The sequence below is a fragment of the Loxodonta africana genome, chromosome 7 (genome assembly GCF_030014295.1).
Source record: "Loxodonta africana isolate mLoxAfr1 chromosome 7, mLoxAfr1.hap2, whole genome shotgun sequence".
Taxonomy (NCBI): Eukaryota; Metazoa; Chordata; class Mammalia; order Proboscidea; family Elephantidae; genus Loxodonta; species Loxodonta africana.
In genome coordinates, this window is record NC_087348.1 from 78,401,314 (window position 1) to 78,424,907 (window position 23,594).

Below are 23,594 nucleotides of genomic sequence, written 5' to 3' on the forward strand. Positions count from 1 at the left end.
TTTTGACTACTGTGGTGGTATAATAGGTTCTAAAATCAGGTAGGGTGAGGCCTTCTGCTTTGTTCTTTTTCTTCAGTGTTTTATCTTCTTGGGGGCTATTGTAAATGGTATTGATTCTGCAATTTCTTCTTCAATGTTCTTTGTTGGTGTAGAAGAATTAAACGGATTTTTGTATGTTTGTCTTGTATCCTGATCTTCTGCTGAAATCTTCTATCAGTTTCAGTAGTTTTCTTGAGGATTCTTTAGGCTTTTCTGTGTATGAGAACATGTCACCTGTAGATAGAGATAATTTTACTTCTTCCTGCCCTTTATTCCTTTATCTAGCCTAATTGCTCTGGCTAGGACCTCCATCACAATGTTGAGTAAGAGTGGTGATAAAGGGCATCCTTGTCTCATTCCCGTTCTGAAGGGGAATGCTTTCGGATTCTCTCCATTTAGGATAATGTTGCCTGTTGGCTTCAAATAAATGTCCTTTATTATGTTGAGGAATTTTCCTTCTATTCCTATTTTGCTGAGTTTTTATCATGTATCTGTGTTGGACTTTGTCAAATGCCTTTTCTGCATCAATTGATAAGATCATGTGGTTCTTGTCTTTTGTTTTATTTATATGATGGATTACATTGATTGTTTTTATAACATTGAACCATCCCTGCATACCTGGTATGAATCCCACTTGGTCATGGTGAATTATTTTTTTTGATATGTTGTTGAACTTTATTGGGTAGAATTTTGTTGAGGATTTTTGCATCTAAGTTCATGAGGGATATAGGTCTGTAATTTTCTTTTTCTGTGGAGTCTTCACCTGGTTTTGATATCAGGGAAATGCTGGCTTCATAGATTGAGTTTGGGAGTATTCCATCTGTTTCTATGCTCCAAAATACCTTTAGTAGTAGTGGTGTTAACTCTTCTCTGAAAGTTTGGTAGAATTCTCCAGTGAAGCCGTCAGGGTCAGGGCTTTTTCTAGGAGGAAGTTTTTTAATGACCCTTTCAATCTCTTCTTTTGTTATGGATTTATTTAGTTGTTCTACTTTGTTTGTGTAAGTTTTGGTAGGTAGTGTGTTTCTAGAAATTTGTCCAATTCTAGGTTTTCAAATTCATTAGAGTATAATTTTTCATAGTAATCCGATGTGATTATTTTAATTTTGGTTGGTTCTGTTGTGATATTAACCATTTCATTTCTTATTTGGGTTATGTGCTTCGGCTCCTGCTTTTTCTTTTGTCCTCTGGCCAGTGGTATATCGATTTTGTTAATCTTTTCAAAGAACCAGCTTTTGGTCTTGTTAACTCTTTCAATTGTTTTTCTGTTCTCTATTTCTTTTAATTCTGCTCTAATTTTTATTATTTTCTTTCTTCTGATGCCTGAGGTTTTCTTTTGTTGCTGTCTTTCTACGTGTTCAAGTGGCAGGGATCGTTCTTTGATTTTGGCCCTTTCTTCTTTGTGTATTTATTGCTAAAAAGTGACCTTTGAGCACTGCTTTAGCTGTGTCCCAAATGTTCTGATGGGCGGTGTTTTCATTCTCTTTGGATTCTATGAATCTCTTTATTCCATTCTTAATTTTTTCTATAACCCAGTCATTTTTGAACAAGTTATTCAGTTTCCGTATGTTTGATATCTTTTCCCTGCTTTTTCTTTTATTGATTTCTACTTTTATGGCTTTGTGGTCAGGGAAGATGCTTTGTAATATTTTGATGTTTTGGATTTTGTTAGCACTTACTTTATAACTCAATATGTGGCCTTTCCTAGAGAATGTTTCATGTCTGTTGGAAAAGAAAGTATACTTGTCTGCTGTTGGGTGGAGTGTTTTGTATGTGTCCATGAGGTCAAGTTGGTTGATTGTGGCATTTAACTCTTCCGTGTCCATATTGAACTTCTTTCTGGGTTTTCTGTCCTTCATCAAAAGTTGTGTTTTGAAGTTTTCTACTATTACTGTCGAGCTATCTCACTTTTCAATGCTGTTAGAGTTTGTTTTATATATCTTGAAGCCCTATTGTTGGGTGCTTCAATAATTACTATGGTTTTTGTCCTCCCGGTATATTGTCCCTTTAATTATTATATAGTGTCCTTCCTTATCCTTTGTGGTGGATTTAATTTTACAGTCTATTTTGTCAGAAATTAATAGTGCCACCCCTGCTCTTTTTTGATTGTTTTTTGCTTGATATATATTTTTTTCCATCCTTTGAGTTTTAGTTTGTGTCTTTAATTCTGAGGTGTTTCTCTTGTAGGCAGCATATAGACAGATTGTGTTTTTTTATCCATTCTCTTTGGATTATGATAATAATTTTCAGCATCCATTTAATTTTGGCCAAATATTTAACATTCTGCCTGTAAGCATACGTTTTAGACAAAATCTGGTACATGTGTACTAGGAGCCATGTACAAAAAGCATTTACAGCTGCATCATTTATAATATTGAAAAACTGGAAACAATCTAAATGTTTATGGACAAAAGAACAGATAAAAAAGTTGTCTATATTCCTTCAATTTAAAATTATATACCAGTAAAATGAATGAACTAAAGCTATGAATTTTAATAAGGATGAATCTCACAAAGAACATTGAATGGAAAAATTTTCAAGGTCTAAATGCTGTTTATGGGTACATACATACCTAAGTGACCAATATAAAGTTTAAGATAGTGTATACCTCTCTGGCATGGGAGTTGGGGCAGGGAATAAGAGAAGGGGCACACAGGGGTCTTTAATTGTGTGTGTGATGTTTTAATTATTAAACCAGATGTTTGTTCTGTGAATGTTTGTCATTTTATTCTCCAATATTTTGTATATTCAACTTATTTTATACTGTCCAGTGAAAAGACATCATCCGAGAAAGTCATGTGTTAAATGATTTGGCCGTTCTCCCCAGGAGCACTTGTACTGACTATTCATTTGAGGGGTATGATACCACTGCCTTGGTGTTACTGTTCTTTAAGAGTGTTCCTCGCTTGTGCTCCCAGGCTATGGAGATTAAGTGCTTATGTTTTGCCACTGTAATCAAAGTACTCACCTTGTGGGTCAAGGTGATTGGTTAAGGAAGGGGCTTTTGGTCTAAGGCATATGTTATATCAAAGAGCCCCATACATCCAAATCAGCACAAAATCTGTTCTAGAGATTTCAGGCCTCCAGTAAAGAATCTTTTAACCCTTGTAGTGAGTTTTTGAACTTAAATGACACTGAATCTCAGATGAGAGTACATCATTTGTCATGTGGTTCTAATAAAATGTAGTTCACAGGGAAGAACACCACACTTCTGTCAGTTTGTTGTACTGTGGGGCCTTGCGTGTTGCTGTGATGCTACAAGCTATGCCACCGGTATTCAAATACCAGGAGCATCACCCATGGCAGACAGGTTTCAGCTGAGCTACTAGACTAAGACCCACTAGGAAAAAGGGCCAAGTATTCTACTTCTGAAAGGAATTAGCCAGTGAAAACCTTATGAACAGTAGTGGAATATTGTCTGATATAGTGTCAGAAGATGAGCCTCTTAGGCTGTAAGGCACTCAAAACATGACTGGGGAAGAGCTGACTAATCAAAGTAGAGTCAACCTTAATGATGTGGATAGAGCCAAGCTTTCAGGACGTTCATTTGCTGATGTGGCATGACTCAAAAATGAAAAGAAACAGCTGCAAACATCCATTAATAATCAGAACAACCAATGTAAGAATTATGAATCTAGAAAAATTGAAAATCATCAAAAATGAAATAGAATGCATAAATACTGATATCCTAGCCATTAGTGCCCCGAAATGGACTGGTATTTGCCATTTTGAATTGGACAATCATATGGTCTACTAAGCAGGGAATGACAGCTTGAAGAGAAATGGCGCTGCATTCATCATCAAAAAGAATATTTCGAGATCTTCCTGAAGTACAATGCTGTCAGTGATAGGATAATATCCATACTCCTACAAGGAAGACCAGTTAATATGACTATAATCCAAATTTATGGACCAATCACTAATGCCAAAGATGAAGAAATTGAAGATTTTTTACCAACTTCTGCAGCCTGAAATTGATCAAACATGCAATCAGGATGTATTGATAATTAATGGTGATTGGAATACAAAAGTTGGAGATAATGAAGAAGGAAAATATGGCCTTGGTGATAAAAATAATGCTGGTGATCCCATGATAGTATTTTGCAAGATTGATGACTTCTTGATTGGAAATACCTTTTTTCACCAACATAAATGGCGACTATACACCTGGACATTGTCAGATGGAATACACAGGAATCGCATAAATTACATCTGTGAAAGGAGAAGATGGAAAATCTCAATATCATCAGTCACAACAAGGCCAGGGGCCGACTGTGGAACAGACCATCAACTGCTCATATGCAAGTTCAAGTTGAAACTGAAGAAAATTAGAATAAGTCCATGAAAGCCAAATTATGATCTTGAGCATAACCCACCTGCGTTTAGAGACCACCTCAAGAATAGATTTGATGTGTTGAATATTAATGACTGAAGACCAGATGGTTGTGTAATGACATCAAAGACACCATGCATGAAGCAGGAGGTCATTAAAAAGACAGGAAAGAAAGAAAAGACCAAAATGGATGTCAGAAGAGACTCTGAAATTTGCTCTTGAATGTTGAGTAGCTAAAGAGAATGGAAGAGTGAAGTAAAAGAGCTAAATAGAGGATTTCAAAGGGCATCTCTAGAAGACAAAGTAAAGTATTATAATGGCACATGCAAAGACCTGGATGTAGAAAACCAAAACTGAAAGAACAGGCTTTGCATTTCTCAAGCTGAAAGAACTGAAGAAAAAATTCAAGCCTCAAGTTACAATATTGAAGAAATCTATGGGGAAAATATTAAATGACACAGGAACCATTAAAATTAGATGGAAGGAATACACAGAGTCACTATGCCAAAAATAATTTGTAGACTTTCAACCATTTCAGGAGGTAACATATGATCAGGAACCAATAGCACTGAAGGAAGAAGTCTAAGCTGCACTGATCACTTTGGCAAAAAACAAGGCTCCACGAATTGATGGAACACTAATTGAGAAGTTTCAACAAATGAATGAAGCCCTGGAAGTCCTCACCTGTCTATGCCAAGAAATTTGGAAGGCAGCTACTTGGCCAACCAACTGAAATAGATCCACATTTATGCCTATTTCCAAGAAATGTGACCAACTGAATATGGAAATTATCAAACAGTATCATTAAAATCACGTGCTAGTAAAATCTTGCTGAAGATCATTCAAAAGCAGCTGCAGCAATATATCAACAGGGAACTGCCAGAAGTTCAAGCTGGATTCAGAAAATTATGCAGAACCAGGCATATCATTGCTGATGTCAGATGGATCCTTGCTGAAAGCAGAGAATACCAGAAAAATGTTTACCTGTGTTTTATTGACTATACGAAGGCTTCCTATTATGCGGATCATAACAAATTATGGATAACATTGAGAAGAACAGGAATTCCAGAACAAGTAATTTTTCTCATGAGGAACCTGTACATAGATCAAGAGGTAGTCATTGAAACAGAACAAGAGGATACTGCGTGGTTCAAAGTCCGGAAAGGTGTGCATTAGGGTTGTATCCTTTCACCACACTTACTCCATCTGCATTCTGAAGAAATAATCTGAGAAGCTGGACTATATGAAGAAGAACAGGGTATCAGGATTGGAGGAAGACTCATTTTTAACCTGTAATATGCAGATGACACAACCTTGCTTACTGAAAGTAAAGAGGACTTGAAGCACTTACTGATGAAGATCAAAGACCACAGCCTTCAGTATGGATTGCACCTCAACATAAAAAAAAAAAAAAAAATCCCCACAACTGGGCCAATAAGCAACATCATGATAAACGGGGAAAAGAATGAAGTTGTCAAGCATTTCATTTTACTTGGATCCACAATCAACACTCATGGAAGCAAAAGTCAAAAATCAAAAGACACATTGCATTGGGCAAATCTGCAGCAAAAGGCCTCTTTAAAGTGTTGAAAAGCAAAGATGTCTCCTTGAAGACTAAGTTGCACCTGACCTAAGCCATGGTGTTTTCAATCACCTCATATACATGTGAAGTTGGAAGATGAATAAGGAAGATGGGAGAATTGACACCTTTGAATTGGGGGTGTCAGTGAAGAACATTGAATCTACCATGGACTGCCAAAAGAGTAAACAAATCTGTCTTGGAAGAAATACTATCAGAATGCTCCTTAGAAGCAAGAATGGTGAGACTACTTCGTACATACTTAGGACATGTTATCAGGAGGGACCAGTTCCTGGAGAAGGACACCATGCTTGATAAAGTAGAGGGCCAGCAAAAAAGAGGAAGACCCTCAACAAGATGAATTGACACAGTACCTGCAACAATGGGCTCAGCATAACAATGATTGTGAGAATGGCACAGGACCGGACAGTGTTTTGTTCTGTTGTACATAGGATCGCTATGAGTCGAAACAGACTCAGTGGTACTGAACGACAACACAAGGAAGCCATAAGGGGATTGAGAGAGTCTGTGCACTCTGTGCAAGACACAAAACTAAGGTTTTTACATTATTAACACATGTATTCCATCCAACACATTGTAAGGAAGGTACAATTACCTCCATTTTATACATGGCACCACTGAGTCACAGAGAGGCTAAGTAACGTGCCAAAGACACAAGAAGGTGACTCCTAGTAATAACAGAGAGAGAAGCATTAGTAATTCTAGCATATGTGGGAGAATTGTGGTAACACTGCTGTGAACAGCATGCTTCACTTCATGACTGTCCAATTGAAACAGATTAAAAAAGTGAGGGTGCTGGAATATGAGAAAGCTCATGCCTATCATAGGTATGTCATAAACTCATCAAGTAACATTTATTCAATAAAATATCTGAAAATATTAAAATTAATGATGCTAATTTTTATACTGACATATAGCTAGATAAAATATCCAGTGAAAAAAGAAGTTTTAAGCCTTCAAGTAAAATTTTATATAATCCCTATACCCATCAAGAGATACCTAAAGGATGTTGCCAACATGTTAATAGAATTATTTCTGGACGTTGAGAATGTGTGTGATTTTTCACCTTCTTTATATCTTTATTTTTTGAGTTGTTCACAATGAGCTTGTATTATTTTATAGACAGTAAGAAGAGTAAAGCCCCAGAAAGAAAGTAGAAGGGAGGCTAAAATGATGAGAACTCTGTTGACACTAGAGGCAGGACAGAGCTGCTGGAACTGGAAGCAGGACAAAGCAGGACAAGAAAGGCTATGAGGAGGAGATGAATATGGAAGAGTCTGGGATGTTCTTGTTAATACCCCCCCCCAAAAAAAACAAACCCGTTGCCTTCGAGTCGATTCCTACTCTTAGTGACCTTACAGGACAGAGTAGAAGTGCCGCATAGTGTTTCCAAGGAGTGCCTAGTGGATTCGCACTGCTGACCTTTTGGTTAGCAGCCGAACTCTTAACCAATGTGCAGCCAGGGTTAAGACCTAAAGCTACCCTTATATTTTACACTTATAAATACTCCTTATAGACTTCTACCTCAAGATTTCATTTAACCCCAGAAACCTTGAGCAACAGGATGAATGATAGATGTATATATGTAAATAACCTATATAGACTAAGTTTGACAGGAAATTTCCACCCAATGTGTTTTTCTCTAATCTTTCTGCTATAGCTCAGTGTGGGATAAGGGTAGGTCAGAGTGCAGTAGAACCCAGCAAAGTCCTTTAGCCTAGCCCTTCTTCCACTTCTCTCTCCATTTAATGCATATCAATGCCCTTTCATGGTCTCAACTTTTCTTCTCTTTTCCACGGCTACAGGCATAAACATCTCTTTTGTTCTCCCACCAGTTTACCTCCTTTTTCTATTCCCTTACCAGTTCTATTTATCTACTTATAACTCATGTGTCAGATACAGCCACCAAAAGTCACCCTCACGACATGATCTTATACAGGGAAAGCCCTAAGGACTCCTCAAGAAAACTACTGAAACTAATAGAAGAGTTCAGCAAAGTATCAGGATACAAGATAAACATACAAAAATCAGTTGGATTCCTCTACACCAACAAAAAAAAAACATTGAAGAGGGTATCACTAAATCAATACCATTTGCAGTAGCCCCCAAGAAGATAAAATTCTTAGGAATAAATCTTACCAGAGATGTAAAAGACTTAGACAGAGAAAACTACAAAACACTTCTGCAAAAAAAAACCAAAAGAGAACTACATAAACAAAAAAACATACCTTGCTCATGGACAGGAAGACTTAACATTGTAAAAACGTCTATTGTACCAAAAGCCATCTATAGATCCGATGCAATTCCGATCCAAATTCCAACGACATTTTTTAATGAGATGGAGAAAAAAGTCACCAACTTCATATGGAAGGGAAAGAGGCCCCAGATAAGAAAAGCATTACTAAAAAAGAAGAACAAAGTGGGAGGCCTCACTCTACCTGATTTAAAACCAAAAAAACAAACCCAGTGCCATCGAGTTGATCCTGACTCATAGCAACCCCATAGGACAGAATAGAACTGCCCCATAGAGTTTCCAAGGAGCACCTGGTGGATTCAAACTGCCAACCCTTTGGTTAGCAGTGGTAGCACTTAACCACTACGCCACCAGGGTTTCCCTACCTGATTTAAGAACCTATTATTCCGCCACAGTAGTCAAAACAGCCTGGTGCTGGTACATCAACAGATACATAGACCAATGGAATAGAATTGAGAATCCAGGCATAAATCCATCCACATATGAGCAGATGATATTTGACAAAGGCCCAAAATGAGTTAAATGGGGAAAAGACAGTCTTTTTAACAAGTGGTGCTGGCATAACTGGATATCCACTTGCAAAAAAAAAATGAAACAAGACCCATGCTTCACTCCGTGCACAAAAAAGAACTCAAAATGGATTAAAGACCTAAATATAAAATTTAAAATGATAAAGACGATGGAAGAAAAAATAGAGGCAATGCTCAGAGCCCTAATACATGGGATTAACATTACTAACAATGCAGAAGAGAAACTAGAAAACTGGGAGCTCCTAAAAATCAAACACCTATGCTCATCCAAAGACTTCAACAAAGAGTAAAAAGATTACCTACAGATTGGGGAAAAGTTTTTAACTATGACGTTTCTGATCAGCACCTGAACTCTAAAACCTACATGATACTGCAAAAACTCAACTACAAAAAAGACAAATAGCCCAATTAAAAAATGCGCAAAAGATATGAACAGACACTTCACTAAAGAAGACATTCAGGTAGCTAACAGATACATGAGGAAATGTGCAGGGTCATTAGCCATTAGAGAAATACAAATCAAAACTACAATGAGATTCCATCTCACTCCAACAAGGCTGGCATTAATCCAAAAATCACAAAATAATAAATGTTGAAGAGGTTGTGGAAAGACTGTAACATTTATACACTGCTGGTGGGAATGTAAAATGGTACAACCACTTTGGAAATCGATTGGCACTTCCTTAAAAAGCTAGAAATAGAACTACCATACAAACCAGCAATCCCACCCCTTGGAATATATCTTAGAGCAATAAGAGCCTTTACACAAACAGATATATGCACACCCATGTTCATTGCAGCACTGTTTACAATAGCAAAAAGATGGAAGCAGCCAAGGTGCCCATCAACAGATGAATGGATAAATAAATTATGATGTGTTCACACAATGGAATACTACGCATCAATAAAGAACAGCAATGAATCTGTGAAATATACGATAAAATGGAGGAATCTGGAGGGCATTATGCTGTGTGAAATTAGTCAATAGCAAAAGGACAAATATTTTATAAGACCACTATTATAAGAACTTGAGAAATAGTTTAAACAGAGAAGAAAATATTCTTTGATGGTTACAAGGAGGGGGGTGGGAGAGGGGTATTCACTAATTATATAGTAGATAAGAACTGCTTTGACAACACGCAATACAGGAGAGGTCAGCACAACTGTTCTAAACCAAAAGCAAAGAAGTTTCCGGAATAAACTGAATGCTTTGAAGGCCAGCATAGCAGGGATGGGCGTTTGGGGACCACAGTTTCAGGGGACATTTAAGTCAATTGGCATAATAAAATCTATTAAGAAAACATTCTGCATCCCACTTTGGAGAGTGATGTCTGGGGTCTTAAACACCAGCAAGCGGCCACCTAAAATGCATCAACTGGTCTCAAACCACCTGGAGCAAAGGAGAATGAAGAACACCAAAGACACAAGGTAATTATGACCCCAAGAGACAGAAAGGACCACATAAACCATAGACTACATCAGCCTGAGACCAAAAAAACTAGATGGTGCCTGGCTACAACCGATGACTGCCCTGACAGGGAACACAACAGAGAACCCCTGAGAGAGCAGGAGAGCAGTGGGATGCAGACCCCAAATTCTAGTAAAAAGACCAGACTTAATGGTCTGACTGAGACTAGAAGGATCCTGGTGGTCATGGTCCCCAGACCTTCTGTTAGCCCAAGACAGGAACCATTCCCAAAGCCAACTCTGCAGACAGGGATTGGACTTGACAATGGGATAGAAAATGATGCTGGTAAAGAATGAGCTTCTTGTATCAAGTAGACACGTGAGACTATGTTGGCATCTCCTTTCTGGAGGGGAGATGAGAGGGCAGACGGGGTCAGAAGCTGAAGGAATGGGCATGAAAAGAGAGAGTAGAAGGAAGGAGTGTGCTGTCTCATTAGGGGGAGAGCAATTAGGAGTATATAGCAAGATGTATATAAATTTTTGTATGAGAAACTGACCTGATTTGTAAATTTTCACTTAAAGCACAATAAAAATTAAAAAAAAAAAAAAATACTAAAAAAAATAAGAGAGTCACCATCATCTGGTACATAAGGAGAAAGGGGATTCCTTCATTTCTGCTCCCTAATTGTTCTCTGGAGTACATCTTCTTTGTGGCTTCTCTCAACCTAATTTTGGGCCATGACTCACTTTGATTCTGGTTACTTCATAGAATGCCATAATCATAGGGTTTTAGAATTTCGCAAACAGAAATATAAGATGTAGAAATTTGTCTTGTTTTTTATCTGGAAACCCTACAAAAGACTGTGGCTTCCACAGTACGGTAATCGTTGAGAGAGTAATTTTGTGCTTAAATTTTTCTTTATTCACCTGTCAGTTTTTGTATTGCCATAAAAATCTGCATGGTTACATCAAGGCTTACTGAAGCCTTGGGTGATTAAAGGGAATCATAATTTTGTATTAAGTGGAAAAAAAAAATGAATGCTTCATATGATTGCCCTGCAGTCCAAGAATAATACCACGAAACACAAACTCCTTTACTGGATCAGTTTTTACATTCCTCATTTCTTAGACTTGCTTTTCATCTTTAGATCTTTGCCCTTTGCAATGTGCTAAGTAAAATAAATCTAACAATGCAGGCGTCTTTGGATCAAAACAAATAACTGAGTCTACTCACCGATGTGGTCACATGCATTTTTTAGTTATAGAAATCAGGAAGGCCGTAAATGTAGTAAAGTTTACCAAGAGCCAGTTCTCCCAAAATTCTCCCCAAATCTAAGGGTGTGATGTTTGGTCACTCCCATGCATGCCACTAAATGCACCATGGGCAAGAGAACAAAGGGGAACTCAGAGCCTGGGGCTTATTACGTAGCATAAACTAGAGGGATATTTGAACTGGCCTGCATGCAAAAACTGAGAGGGAGTAAGAGGAGCGTGCCTTTGTTCAAAGGCAAACAGCATAAAAATTTTTCGCATCCAGCTACAAGATAAATTAGTACAATTAACTAATCATGCATAGTCATGGAGACAGAAAAAGTTGCTATGAGTTCAGAACAGGGAGGAAGCCATTTCTGACAAGGAGAAGGGACTGGAAGAGAGAGACCCAGTTCCCAGCAACCCTATCAGGGAACGCACTGAACCCAAGACCTCACCTTAGGGGGTTGAATGGGAATCATAAGGCAGGCCGCCTTCCCGGTACCCTGAAAGAAAGGGAGACCTCCTTCAAAACTTTCATTGAAAATCTCCATTTTTTTTTTATCATAAGATCTGGACTGCATCTCTTAGGACCTGGATACCTAGGAGATCATATCCATTTGGAGTTCACGTTCTTACACAAAATCCATCCCTGGCAATCTAACCATGTGTGGCAAAGAGAGGAAGACTGTGCATTCACCTTGGCTGTGATTTTCACCCAGACCCATCATATAGCAGCTGGATAACTTCCTTTGTGTTTGTTTTTCTAATATTGCTTATGTAATTTCTCACTATAGGAACATTCACTAATGCCAGAGTAGATCTTGTGAGTTAGAGCAGCTGATTTACTATTACTTCTACTCACCTACTGCTGTCATTACTACTTAGGTAACTTGAAGCCATGTATGTAGCAGTTAAGTGCAGTGACCTAGAGTCATAGTCTCAATTCAAATTTGTGTGCCATCATTATTATCTTTGTACATGACTTATGGGATTGCTGGGAGAATTAGAAGACAGAGAGACCATGAAGCATTAAACTCTGCATCCAATTATTACATGCTTTAGGTTTTTTTTTTTTTTAGGTCGCTCTAATATTCTACTAAAAGAACCTCTTTCTTGATCTAGTCACTATACCAGAGGGATTTTTTTGTTTGTTTGCTTGCTTTACCTTCCTGTTTTTATTTAGCAGTTGTAACTAGGGGATGACAAAAAATAATTCTTGAGGGAAAGCTTATTTCTATTCCTATGCTTTCTAGCACCGTGGATAACTCGCTTATGAAAATATGCTCATTTTTCACTTTATTTTTTCCTTCCTCTTAGAAACCCATTCATTGTTCCTTTTTTTTTTTTTTTTTTACAAAAGCTGAAGTATTGGGTGTGATACCTTTAACTTTGGGTAGATTGCTTACATGTAGGACTTTGTACCTATTGACGTTGTACCAAAAGACATCAATACTTTGAAATGCATTTTTTATGATGAATAATAATCATCAACACTTATGGGCACTTTTTATTTGCTAGCTTGGGCTCTTTAAAAGAAGATAACTCTACATTTTAGATTTTACAGTTTTTCCGTTTTTAATTTTAACTATTTAAAAAATGCCTTCAAGTATCCCTGGTACTTGAATGATAGACATTAAATTATTTTTAATACTTCTTTATAGATTCAGTGAAGGATGGTGCTGTTAGCCAGTGGGGTTTTTGTTTTATTGTGTTTAAGCTTAACACAGCATTAAGAATCCAGGGAACATTGTGATCTGCCTATCTCCATAAAATTGGAATGAATGTGACATAATAATTTAATATTGGCATAAATTCAATTATTTCAAGTCAGATGACCACTTCTCATCTACATTTTCTACTCTAAATATGTATCTGAGCTGATTTTTTGCAGAGTAAACCTAAGTCTTCCCTGTTCCCTATTTACTTCTCTCACCTTGAGGTTGATGAGGGAAAATTTGATATGTCCACACAAAAAGTCTAATAAATTTATTACGATATGCTTAATTTTCCAAAGGCATTTAAAATTTTATACCAATTCAGGCTTGAAAATTAAAGTTTATATATTATATTCTGACACTTTTAGTTAACGTAAGTAATAGAGTTCAGAAAACAGATTTTATAAACAGTAGCCTTTATTTTGTTCAACATGTGTCTATTGAGTATTGCATAGTTTTCAATGATACAATGATGAAAACAAAGTCGTATTTCTTGCCTTCGTGGAGCTCACAATCATGTTCAGGGTGGGTAACTCAGGTGTGAAAAAAGGATCCTAGTTTGTATTTTATACTCCTGCTTTCGTATTGAGGGGCCCATAGAGATTTATAGCCTTGGAAACCCTATGGGGTCACTATGAGTTGCAAATCATAGGCATAACAGCTAGGATGTCACCATTTTACGTTTACAAATGTTGACCATGTCCTGTACTCCCCACCCTAGCTATGCTTCTGGGTCTGCCTTTTTAATCTCTCCAGTCCCCAAAATGCCTCCTGAGAATTTTTTTACTGACACTGGGAGACAGGCATCTTCCTATGAAATGGGCTTTGTTTCTAACTACAATTATACATCACTCCAACTTTATTACATCAGGAAGTGCTTGCTCATCTCACCAGAATTCCTCTTCCAAAGTGCAGAGGGAAAACCACACTGTTAAGCAGTCCTTGTTTCTCCCTCATAAATATTTTGCCTCCATGAATTGCTGCGGGAGACATGGATTTTCCATAGCTGCTACATGTCCTAAAACAGATTGTGAGAAACACTGAAGCCCCTTGAGGGGACCAAAGAAGCAGAATCATTTGTTTCTCCTGAGCCAAAGGATCAGCATTCTTATCTCCCATCTCTAAGAACCCAAGTCCTTCCATTACTGTTCCCATTGGAGGATCCACTGTCAGTCCTGGGCTGTCTCATCTGCTTTAGGGAAGGTATAGGTTATACTAGTAAAAGGAAGTCCAAGAATGCCTGTATGTCCAGAATAAAGAAACTCTCCAACACATCAGAATTCCAGTAGATCAGGTCTTGAGAATCTCATATCAGCCACTATCTCTGATTGTTTAGATGTTGAGATGTGGCCCTGGAGAATGTATTCCTTTAATCTCTGCCCCTTGGCCGGTTTCAGCTGTGCTTGATAGTTGTTGTGGTCATGATCTTGTTGCTCAAATGGTATGAAAAACTTTCATGAGCATAATTCGGAGATGAGCTTTTTTCTGCTTTGTAATTTTTAAAAAGGTGATTTTATTGAAAAGCTGGAGTCTAATTCAATTTAATGATTAGGAAAGATTTTGTTTTAACTGTGTCCTTAAAAAAAAAATCAACATTATTTTTCATTAATCAAATTCTAAACTTGTGTAAAAATTTGATTAAAATGATACTTCTTCCTTTATCCTCAAACTTCTTCCCGAATCTAGTTCCCCTTAGATTTGTACATAGCTCTATGTTGTCACTCAAACTCTCATGCTGAGAATCAATATGTTCTTTTCTCAGTTTTTTATTTTCTGAATCTTTCCTCTTTTTACCTTGCACAGGGGAAGAGCCACTAAGAGATTACAGAAGGGAAAGATAATCATTAAATTCTGTGTATATTCTGTGTCTACTTGATAACAGTTATCTTTCCAAATAAGTGCAGACTCCATTCTGGTCACCTAAAGATCATATGCTTTGAAACCATGAATTCCCACGATTTTTTCTTTCCTTTTAAGGATTAACAGCAATTTTTGCTTCAGTTCTTCAGTAGGCAAAAACAAGCTGTTTGTGAAAAAAAAACTACATCAAAAAGAGAAAACAGATTTTTAGCTAATACTTGTGATTTGATATTCATACATTGGTATTTTTGAAATGTTATATAATTGTGTCTTAGAAATTCCCAGATTCGAATATGTAAGATTTCTTCTGTAAATGTAATCTTTTCTAATATAGGAGCATCATTCAAATGATTATTTTAAAACATAAACAGGTATTTTAAATATTTATTGTATATTACACAATTTAACAAATTTTTTAAGAACTAAAATGAGGCAAAGCAGAGAAAAATAAGATTCATTGCCAGAAATCTTATCTTAATGAGATGTTTGTTATTGATTTATTTTTATATGCTCCATTTTCAAAATAAATAAAAAGTTTTCATTGTGAGAAGAGGTGTTTAGAATTGTCCGAGTATGACAACTTTCATGTGATCATGAGGATTATTGTTTTTTTAAGTCATCCAGCACATCCTGCTTTGTGATTTTAGCCCATGCATCCGGAATTTTACCTATACCTGTGAATCTTTTCTGATATTTTTCTTCTAGGTTTGATCTGAAATGACAGACAAACCATTTCCAGTATGGCTGCATGGATGAGTCTGGGGTGATACTCCATTGGGCGCAATCCCCACCTCTCTGTCGATAGTTCTTATACAGGATTTCAGAGCCATTGTTCAAAAGCAAAAAACGATCACTTGCTACCAAACTAGAACAGGTATTAATGACAAACTGCTTTGTTTTAGCCCACTTATTGAATATTTTCATACACCACCCTGATCCAATCACAGCCTGAGGACGGTGGAAAGAAACACTGTGGTCTCCTTCATGTGCAGGAATTGTGTTCGTACAAACTGCTCTGCAGAAAGGACACTGTTTCCAGCAACCACAGAGATGCTCAGACAGCATTTTCTCAATTTCAGGAACCATTTCCTCTACAGACATACTCAAACAATTCTGTTCTACTCTTTCCATTGCGGGATCTAAAGCTTCACTCATTACTTCCTTGAAAAACTGAATATCATTTATCTCCTGATGTTCAATGCTTACCAAGTCTTTTCGTGGAAAGACCAAGTTATTTTCCAAGTGATCACAGAATAAATCCAACCATTCAGATGCAGTACTTCTTTTATCTTTAACTATTGCAGTGGATTCATGAATGGCAGAGAGTATGACATTTTTTATGTCATCTAAACTGATTTTTAAAAAAGTCTTCATTTTTTCACCTCCTTTGCCTGAAAAATATATTCGAATATTTTTTTCAATATAATTCCTAAAGAAATATTTTGGATTATGAAGGTACTCACAGTAATTATCAAAGTTTTCTTCTTCTGCTAGACAGATGAGAATGTGTTTCTCCAGATTAGCCCTGTTCCCATTGAACGCAGGGAAGGTAGCTCGTATATCCCCAGCCATTTTAGAGGGCATTTTATTCCATATGGTGGTGGAGATAGCGGGAATGAGCTTATGCCACAGAAATTCAACAAACGCTTTGATGGAAGTTGCTCCTTGGCAGGAGATCTTAAAACTCATGAAGAAATCATCTTTCTTGCTTTCCAGATAGTTTACAGGATCATTGGCTCTCTTGAATTCCCTGTGCACCTGCTTAAAAATCTCTGATGCTCTTTGGAACAAACACAAAGATAAGTCAATTTTATATCTACTTGTGAATGTGTAGCTTTCCTCAGTGGATGCAGATGTCACCTCCTCTTCTATCATTCTCAAGATTTCGTAGAAATAACTTGGATTGTAATCACACCGTTGGCTTCTAACATTATGAATAATTTCAGTAAATCTTGAAAAAATGTAATTAGTAGTCATTTTTATGGACTCTTCATCATAGGTCTCTATTGACCTTCTCCATCCTAACATAGTCTGCCTCATTTCGATATGTATATCATACTTAATTTGAAACATCTCTTCAGAACTATTGTTTAAAATGTCCACTATGTTTTTCTTATTATTGAAATATTCTAAAAGAATGTTTTCAGAATCCACATCAATGTCAGGCTCGATGGCAGGAGGCAGGGTTGAGGCTACATCACAGACCCATTCTTTCCAAAGTTGACTGAATTTCTTGTGCAGATCTTCCTCACTCAGTTCCTTACCCTTTACAGTTAAAGCCAAATGTCTGCTTCTTTCCAAGATGTCATTTTCATAAACTGACTTTTTTTCATTGAGTTTTTCTTGGCTTTTCTTTAAAAAAATAAGTCCCTCAGCTTTTCTTTTGATATCTGAAACAAGTGCCTCTTTAAGAACTCTCAACTTATTTTCAAACCTTGCTTTCCACTGAACCAATGTTTCATTACCTGGGTCTTCATTAAAAAATTTTTCAAGGGCTTGCTTAATGGTGTCATATTTTTCTGTCACTGGAGCTTCAACTTCCCTGGCTCTGAGTGTCTGGATTTTTTCATTCTGAATCTTGTTGTACAGCTTGTTCTGCAAGCCCAGCACATGACTCCTTAACTCCCAGGTCCAGTGGTTATACATGGTTTCCAGTCTGCTCATGGCCATGACCTCTTGGGTGTTCCTGAAGCTGAAAATAAAGTTTTCACTCAAGAGAGCCCTCCATAAATCTTGAACTCGGAATTTTACTTCTGATATCTTCATAATGGTGCCCCTGGATTCCTTCTTAGCAGTCCCAAGAATTCTGCTTTTCAGCTCCTGGACATTGTGGCTATAATGAGTATTAGGAGGGGCCATTGGCGGATTGCCATCCCAGAGGTGAGCAAAGTAGTACACATGAGTGCTGACATCAAACTTAATGACATCACTGAAGCAAGTTACATCCGAGCACTGTTCTTGTTGAGCCGCTGTTGCTGCCATTTCATCTAGTCTCTGCTCTAGCCGCCTTCGTCCTTCCATAGTTTGGTCTTTAGCTGTAACTTCTCCCACATTCTGATGGACAAATAGGCAACTTGGGGAGATTTTTACTTGTTTCATCCTAAGAAAGGCTTCCACAACTATTTGTAGAATATCCTGCATCTCTGATGGATTCTCTCCAAAAATATTGATCAGAGTCAAGTTTCCGAGTCCAATGACAAAGGTTGCTAACTCATTATCCCAATTCTGTGACTTGGTGCTGAGTTCTGGTGCCCGAAGTCCTTCTGTGTCTACAACAAGGACAAACTCAAAGCCAAGTTCCTCTTTGAATGACTCCTCTACCTTTAGGAGTTGCATGTGGGCGCCCCGGGTACACCTCCCTGCACTGACAGTGAACTGCAGTCCAAAAAGTGCATTCAGAAGGGTGGACTTTCCTGAGCTCTGTAGCCCAAGAATAGAGAGTACAAATAGCCGTTTGTCTCCAAGTTTCTCAGAGACCTTGTCAAAAACAGCTGCCACCCACTTCAGAGGGACATAGGAAGTGTCACCATCCATCAGCTCAATGGGAACCCCAGATATCATCAGGTCAGCTGCAATTTGGGGAAGGGAGAGAAAAAGGGCATCACTTGTGGAGCAAGCTTCTTCCAGTGCTTCATAGATCTGTCCAACTTCTCTGAGAAGGTGCTCAGTTCCCAAAGTACGGTCAGTAATGTTCATTGAGATGGCTTCTATCTCATCCTGCCAGTGTCTGAGGGAGTTGCTGTTTGGTGCCTTTTGCTTTTCAGTTTGTACCAGTGACCACAAAGAACTTTGCATCTCATGCAGTTTTTCCAGGTGCACTACACTCAGGTTGTCCAAAAACACACTTAACCACTGCAGGAAGTAGAGTTTCTTGTGGGTTTCTGAATGATCTTGCAATATTTCAAGGAAAGATCTCATTAAAGCATTGAGAGGAAAGGCCTTCCTCAACTGCTTATGTCGTATTCTTTGTTTGTCTGTCTCAATCTCACTCTTATGTTGTTCAATACTCCGGTTCCCCTTCTCTCTGAGATGATAGAGTTCTTTGTCCTTCTTACACCAAAGGTGCCACAGTTTTCCCTGAAGGGGTAGTAAGTTTTCCTTTATCTTAGATAACTCCATTTCTCCCAAGAGGGCATTTAGAGTCTGTGCCTTTTCTTTGGCTTCTGTGCAATCCCTCTGGTCTTCATCTATTAGGAAGCCTTGCTTACGAGCAATAGGGGCACAGTCCTCTAAGCTGAGAGTTGTGTCAGATAGCTCTAGTAAACGTCTGATTGTACACGTGAGCTCTTCTGTTAATTCTGCCTCATTTCTGTTCTTGATCCCAATTCTCACTTTCTGGCTGGAATTATTGGTTCTTTTTTTTTCTTTGTCATCGAGCAAACAGATCAAAGGCTTTGATGACTGACTCAAGTCACAAACAATTTTTCGGTTTTCTTTATTGCTATCAGAAGCTGACATGAGGACCACAATGAGAGAAGAGACTTCCTGCAGGAAAGTGAGCTGTTGTTCATGTTCCTTTGCATCTCCATGGAGATTGGTGAAGGTCACACACTTGTCAAATCTGTCCTTATCTTTGCCCCCTGGACAGAACCAGCAGATTTCTACCACACCCTCCATCAACAGACAGTCTTTGCTGCTCCCACTGCAGTGTCTGTGAAAGAAGACATCGTGTTTATGTTTACTGAGAAGAGAGTTCATGATCTGAGATTTGGAAGCAGAGAAGCCATTTCCAACTCGAATGAAGGACACAATGGAGGTAGATACACGACACATCTGCATATTCTTGTAATTGTTCTTCCCATTTGCTGATTTTCCTGCTTGCTGCCAACTTCGTCTAATTTGACTGAGAGACCAGAGAGAGAATTCAATCTGAGAAGAGCAGGGATTGGGCACCACAAGAGGAAGGGCAAATTGACAAGTGGAAAGTTTGGCTAAAATATATTGCCTGGCCAAATCATCTGCACAGTGATAAATTGCCATCTGAATATCCATTGGGTGAATGCGGCATCTCTGATTAGGGGCTGAAGGATTAATGGCATTGTCACTGTCTTCAAAAATCTCTTCATATGGGTCAAAAGCCTCATTTCCCTGGCTTAGATAAACTGGGCCTTCTGTGTTTCTACCATCTTTGAAAACCAGGTATCTCAGCTCATAATCGAGCACCAGCAGCTTCTGCAGAAAATAAAATGGAAGCTCTTGTTCAGAACTGGGCTGTGTGTTGTATACAGAGTTTTTACAAATCAGATGGAAGTCAGCTCTCCCCAGCCTCTTTGGGTAGTGATGCTCTAGTCCTAGACGCTGTAGCAAGCTTAGGAAGGCTCCATTTTCTATCAGTTTTGTTCTGTTATTTCTATTATCATCTGCCACATGGGGCTGTTTATTTGTATGGCTGAGACTTTTCAATTGTTTTTTTATGTCCTCCATTTGCAGAGAAGATACGGTGGCTTCATAATCTCCATCAATGAGCAATTGCAAGTCTTTCTCTAGGTTTTCCCAGTTGTGATGTGCCCCAAGTTTGGTGAGAACATGTGCAACTTCTTTAGAGAGTGATTGTTCCATATGATGTCTCATTAATGACAAGCGTTTTGATTTCTCCTCTTCAGAAATAGCTGTGATTCCAACTGTGGTTGTCAGCCCTGTGAGCACCAGGAATGCCTGAGCCCTGTAGCTGCAAAGATTTCTGAGCTCCTGGTATTTATCATGGGCTGTTTGCATTTCATGCAGCAGGTAGTCTAATTCATCAAACCCCAGGAGATACTGAAAAGTATTGTTCACCACATGATATCCTGCACCAGATGCAATGCAAAGTAGTAAGAGCTGTGTGTCTGGCTGGTCTGTTTCTCGAAGGTTCTCCAAGAAGGCATTGAGAGACAAGCTGACCTCATAAGTGGCCTTTCTTTGAGCGTCCTCTACTGTTTCCTGCAACTCAGATTTGATCATTATTTCCATGAAGTCATTCTGGATATCTTTTAGGGTTTTAATTAATTCAGAAAAATGAGAGATGTTGGACTGCTCTTGGTGTGATTCTGACTGGAAGATCCACTGCATGATGGAGTGAGTCTGAGGAAAGTCCGTTACTCTGTAGATGTGAGGATCCAGGAGAAGGCGCAACTGTGACTTAATAAATTTAGTATTATGAGTGGAAGATTCTTTGCAAGAGTTGACAATGTTCACCAGAAAATTCTGCATATTGCAATCTGTGAGGCATATGTTAATCCAGGTATCATAATTTTTAATTTTCTGATTCAATATTTGCATGAAGTTTATCACTTTTTTAAGTTGTTCTTCAGGGTCAGATACCTCCCAGGATTTCACATCCTCTAGGAAAACCTTAGCTTCCTTAACAGCACTGAGGAATTCCTCTCCATCTTGAATCTGGGCAGTGAGGCCAGTCAGAGCAGTGTAGCTGTCTTTCAGGCAGTTAGCCACCAGAAGAGGATCCTTAAAATCACTTCTGTGGCTGGAGAGGATGATGTCCCAAATGGGCACCAGCTGAAGTCCCCGGTCAATGACACACCAGGTTTGATTGCTGGCAATAAGCCCAGCTTTCCACTGGGCAAGGTCGTCTGCTTCTGGTGGACCACCTGTGTGAGTCACAGATAATTGGACTTTGGTTTGGAGATTCTGGAAGTTTATGCTCTGAGAGGCCATTTTTGAATGAGAGTCTGAAACGTTCACACCTGCAGCAATTTTCTTTCCAATGCCACTGTAGCTGCCCCTTATATAAATATCCAGGGCCTCTGCTGACTGCTGCTTCACTTCTGCAAGCTGCTCACTTTGGAAACCCTCTGAAACAGCCTTCCACCAGTAGATTCCTCCCAGGTGCAGAGGGCCCTGGTTAGCATGAGAGCCAAACTTGTGGAAAAAGGCCTCTGTCCGGCACCTCAACAAGAGGAGCGTGTCTGGGCCTTCAGGTTGTCCCAGAAGGTCTTCAATGCATTTCAGTTCCTGCAGAGCAGCATTGGAGAACTGGAGCTGGTCAATGGGAAAGTAGCAAGAGGCCAATGGGATATAGCTGAACTTGATTGTGCAGAAATAAGAGTGCTCAGAATGTGACTGTTGGCTCTCCTGAGATTCTGAATGTTGGTTGTGATCCATATTTGCTTCCAGGCTGAATCCCCACCCTCCACCATTGACTGAGGCTATGACACTGAAACCCAGCTTCTCTAAAGACCGGGTGAACATAGATTCTGCTTGAGAAGAGGAAAATTCCTTTGTTTCCATCTGGGCACCCTGCTGAGGGCCAAAGACTGAGAAATTCTTGGGGAGACAGAGCAGCTCCTCTCTCTTCTCTATCAGGTCCTTTTGGTATTTGGTTTTATAAATTCCCTGCAGGGCTAGCCCTCCAGATGCCCATCTGACCAGATCTCCATCTGGGAGGTTTTGCCTCTTTGGCAATGTCCACTCCATGAGGTTGAGATGTTTCCACGTGTTTTCCATGACTTCCGTTAGAGGTTCCTTGGGGGGTGGCCAGTACTCTCTTGGGATCTCCATTGCCTGCCTCAGCTGTGCTTCTTTTGTCCTCTCTGTCTCTTCTTGTTGCTGCCTCCCTTCTGAAACGAAGTCCTTCAGCCCCTGTAGCTCCTGCTGTGCCTGTTTTTGCTTCTCCTTCTGAGACTCCTGTAACTTTGAAAGGCTATTTGAGTGTGATAGATTAAGCAGTTTCTCCAGGGCCCCTGTTTCCCAAGAATGTTGTGCCTGGGATTTTAGCTTCAAGAGGTCTTTTTCTTCTAGGTGTTGTAAAGCTTGGGCACAGGTCACGCCCAGTTGTTCCTGCAGTGTGGGCAACCAGTACTCAGCAGCCAGCCCCACTTCTGTCAGCATCTCTTGGAGATCTTGCCTCTTTTCTCTTTTGAGCAGGTGTTCATCAGGGATGGACTCTGCTGTGTCCATGACTGTGGGGAGAACAGACACTTAGTTAGTCCAACTGTGTTCTAACCTTCAAATGGGTCAGCCACCTGGCCAAAATTATGATTCTAGTAAGGATCCAAGTCTCCAAGGCTTTCCCATTCCCTCCAATCATTATCACAACAAATATATTTTGTTATTGCTTTGTGTCTGTCTGTGTGTGTATTTAAGACATCATTCTGGGTGTTCTCAATATGTATTGCCATTTTTGTTGCCATGGTGAGTTGTAATTAACAATCTGGCTTTTGGCACCTCCTGTCCAAGAATAAATTACATGGAGACCGTTGAACTGAGTGTTTGGGTTTAAAACTATGTATGTGTTTGATAGCGTGATGTTTATTCTTAAAACAAGAGTGATACCACCAATTTATTTTCTTTCTTTACTAGGTACTGTCAGACCTCTGTTGACTACTTTCCTTCCTATCTCTCTGTCACTTCTTTTGGGAACTTTCATGATCTTTATTTCCTTTTGACCCCTTCCCTTTGTTTGTGTTCATGACCTTCTAAATGTACTTCTAATCTGCATTATATCTGTTGCTGTCTTCCTGCTTTTTATTTACCCTTAGTTAATACTTTTTATTACATGAGTTTCTTTATAGTAATACCATCCTAATCTGCCTGTGTAGATTCAAATTCACTCTTGTATTCAATGATTTGTCAGTGTTATTTTTCTCCCTCCAATTTCTTTAGGTCATAT

The 23,594-nt window shown here is 38.8% G+C and overlaps 1 protein-coding gene across 12 annotated transcripts in view; it reads right to left on the minus strand.

The window, feature by feature from the left end:
* Positions 1-13,425: 13,425 nt before the first annotated feature.
* The window catches only part of LOC111751233 (interferon-induced very large GTPase 1-like), a 100,568-nt gene continuing 90,399 nt past the window's right edge, over positions 13,426-23,594 (minus strand). For all 12 annotated transcript variants that reach the window (XM_064288507.1, XM_064288508.1, XM_064288505.1 and 9 more), the window contains one exon: positions 13,426-22,884. In XM_064288507.1, coding sequence (XP_064144577.1) covers positions 15,590-22,882 — 7,293 coding nt within the window. In that variant the 5' untranslated portion in view covers positions 22,883-22,884 and the 3' untranslated portion in view covers positions 13,426-15,589. The remainder of the gene's footprint in view (positions 22,885-23,594) is intronic.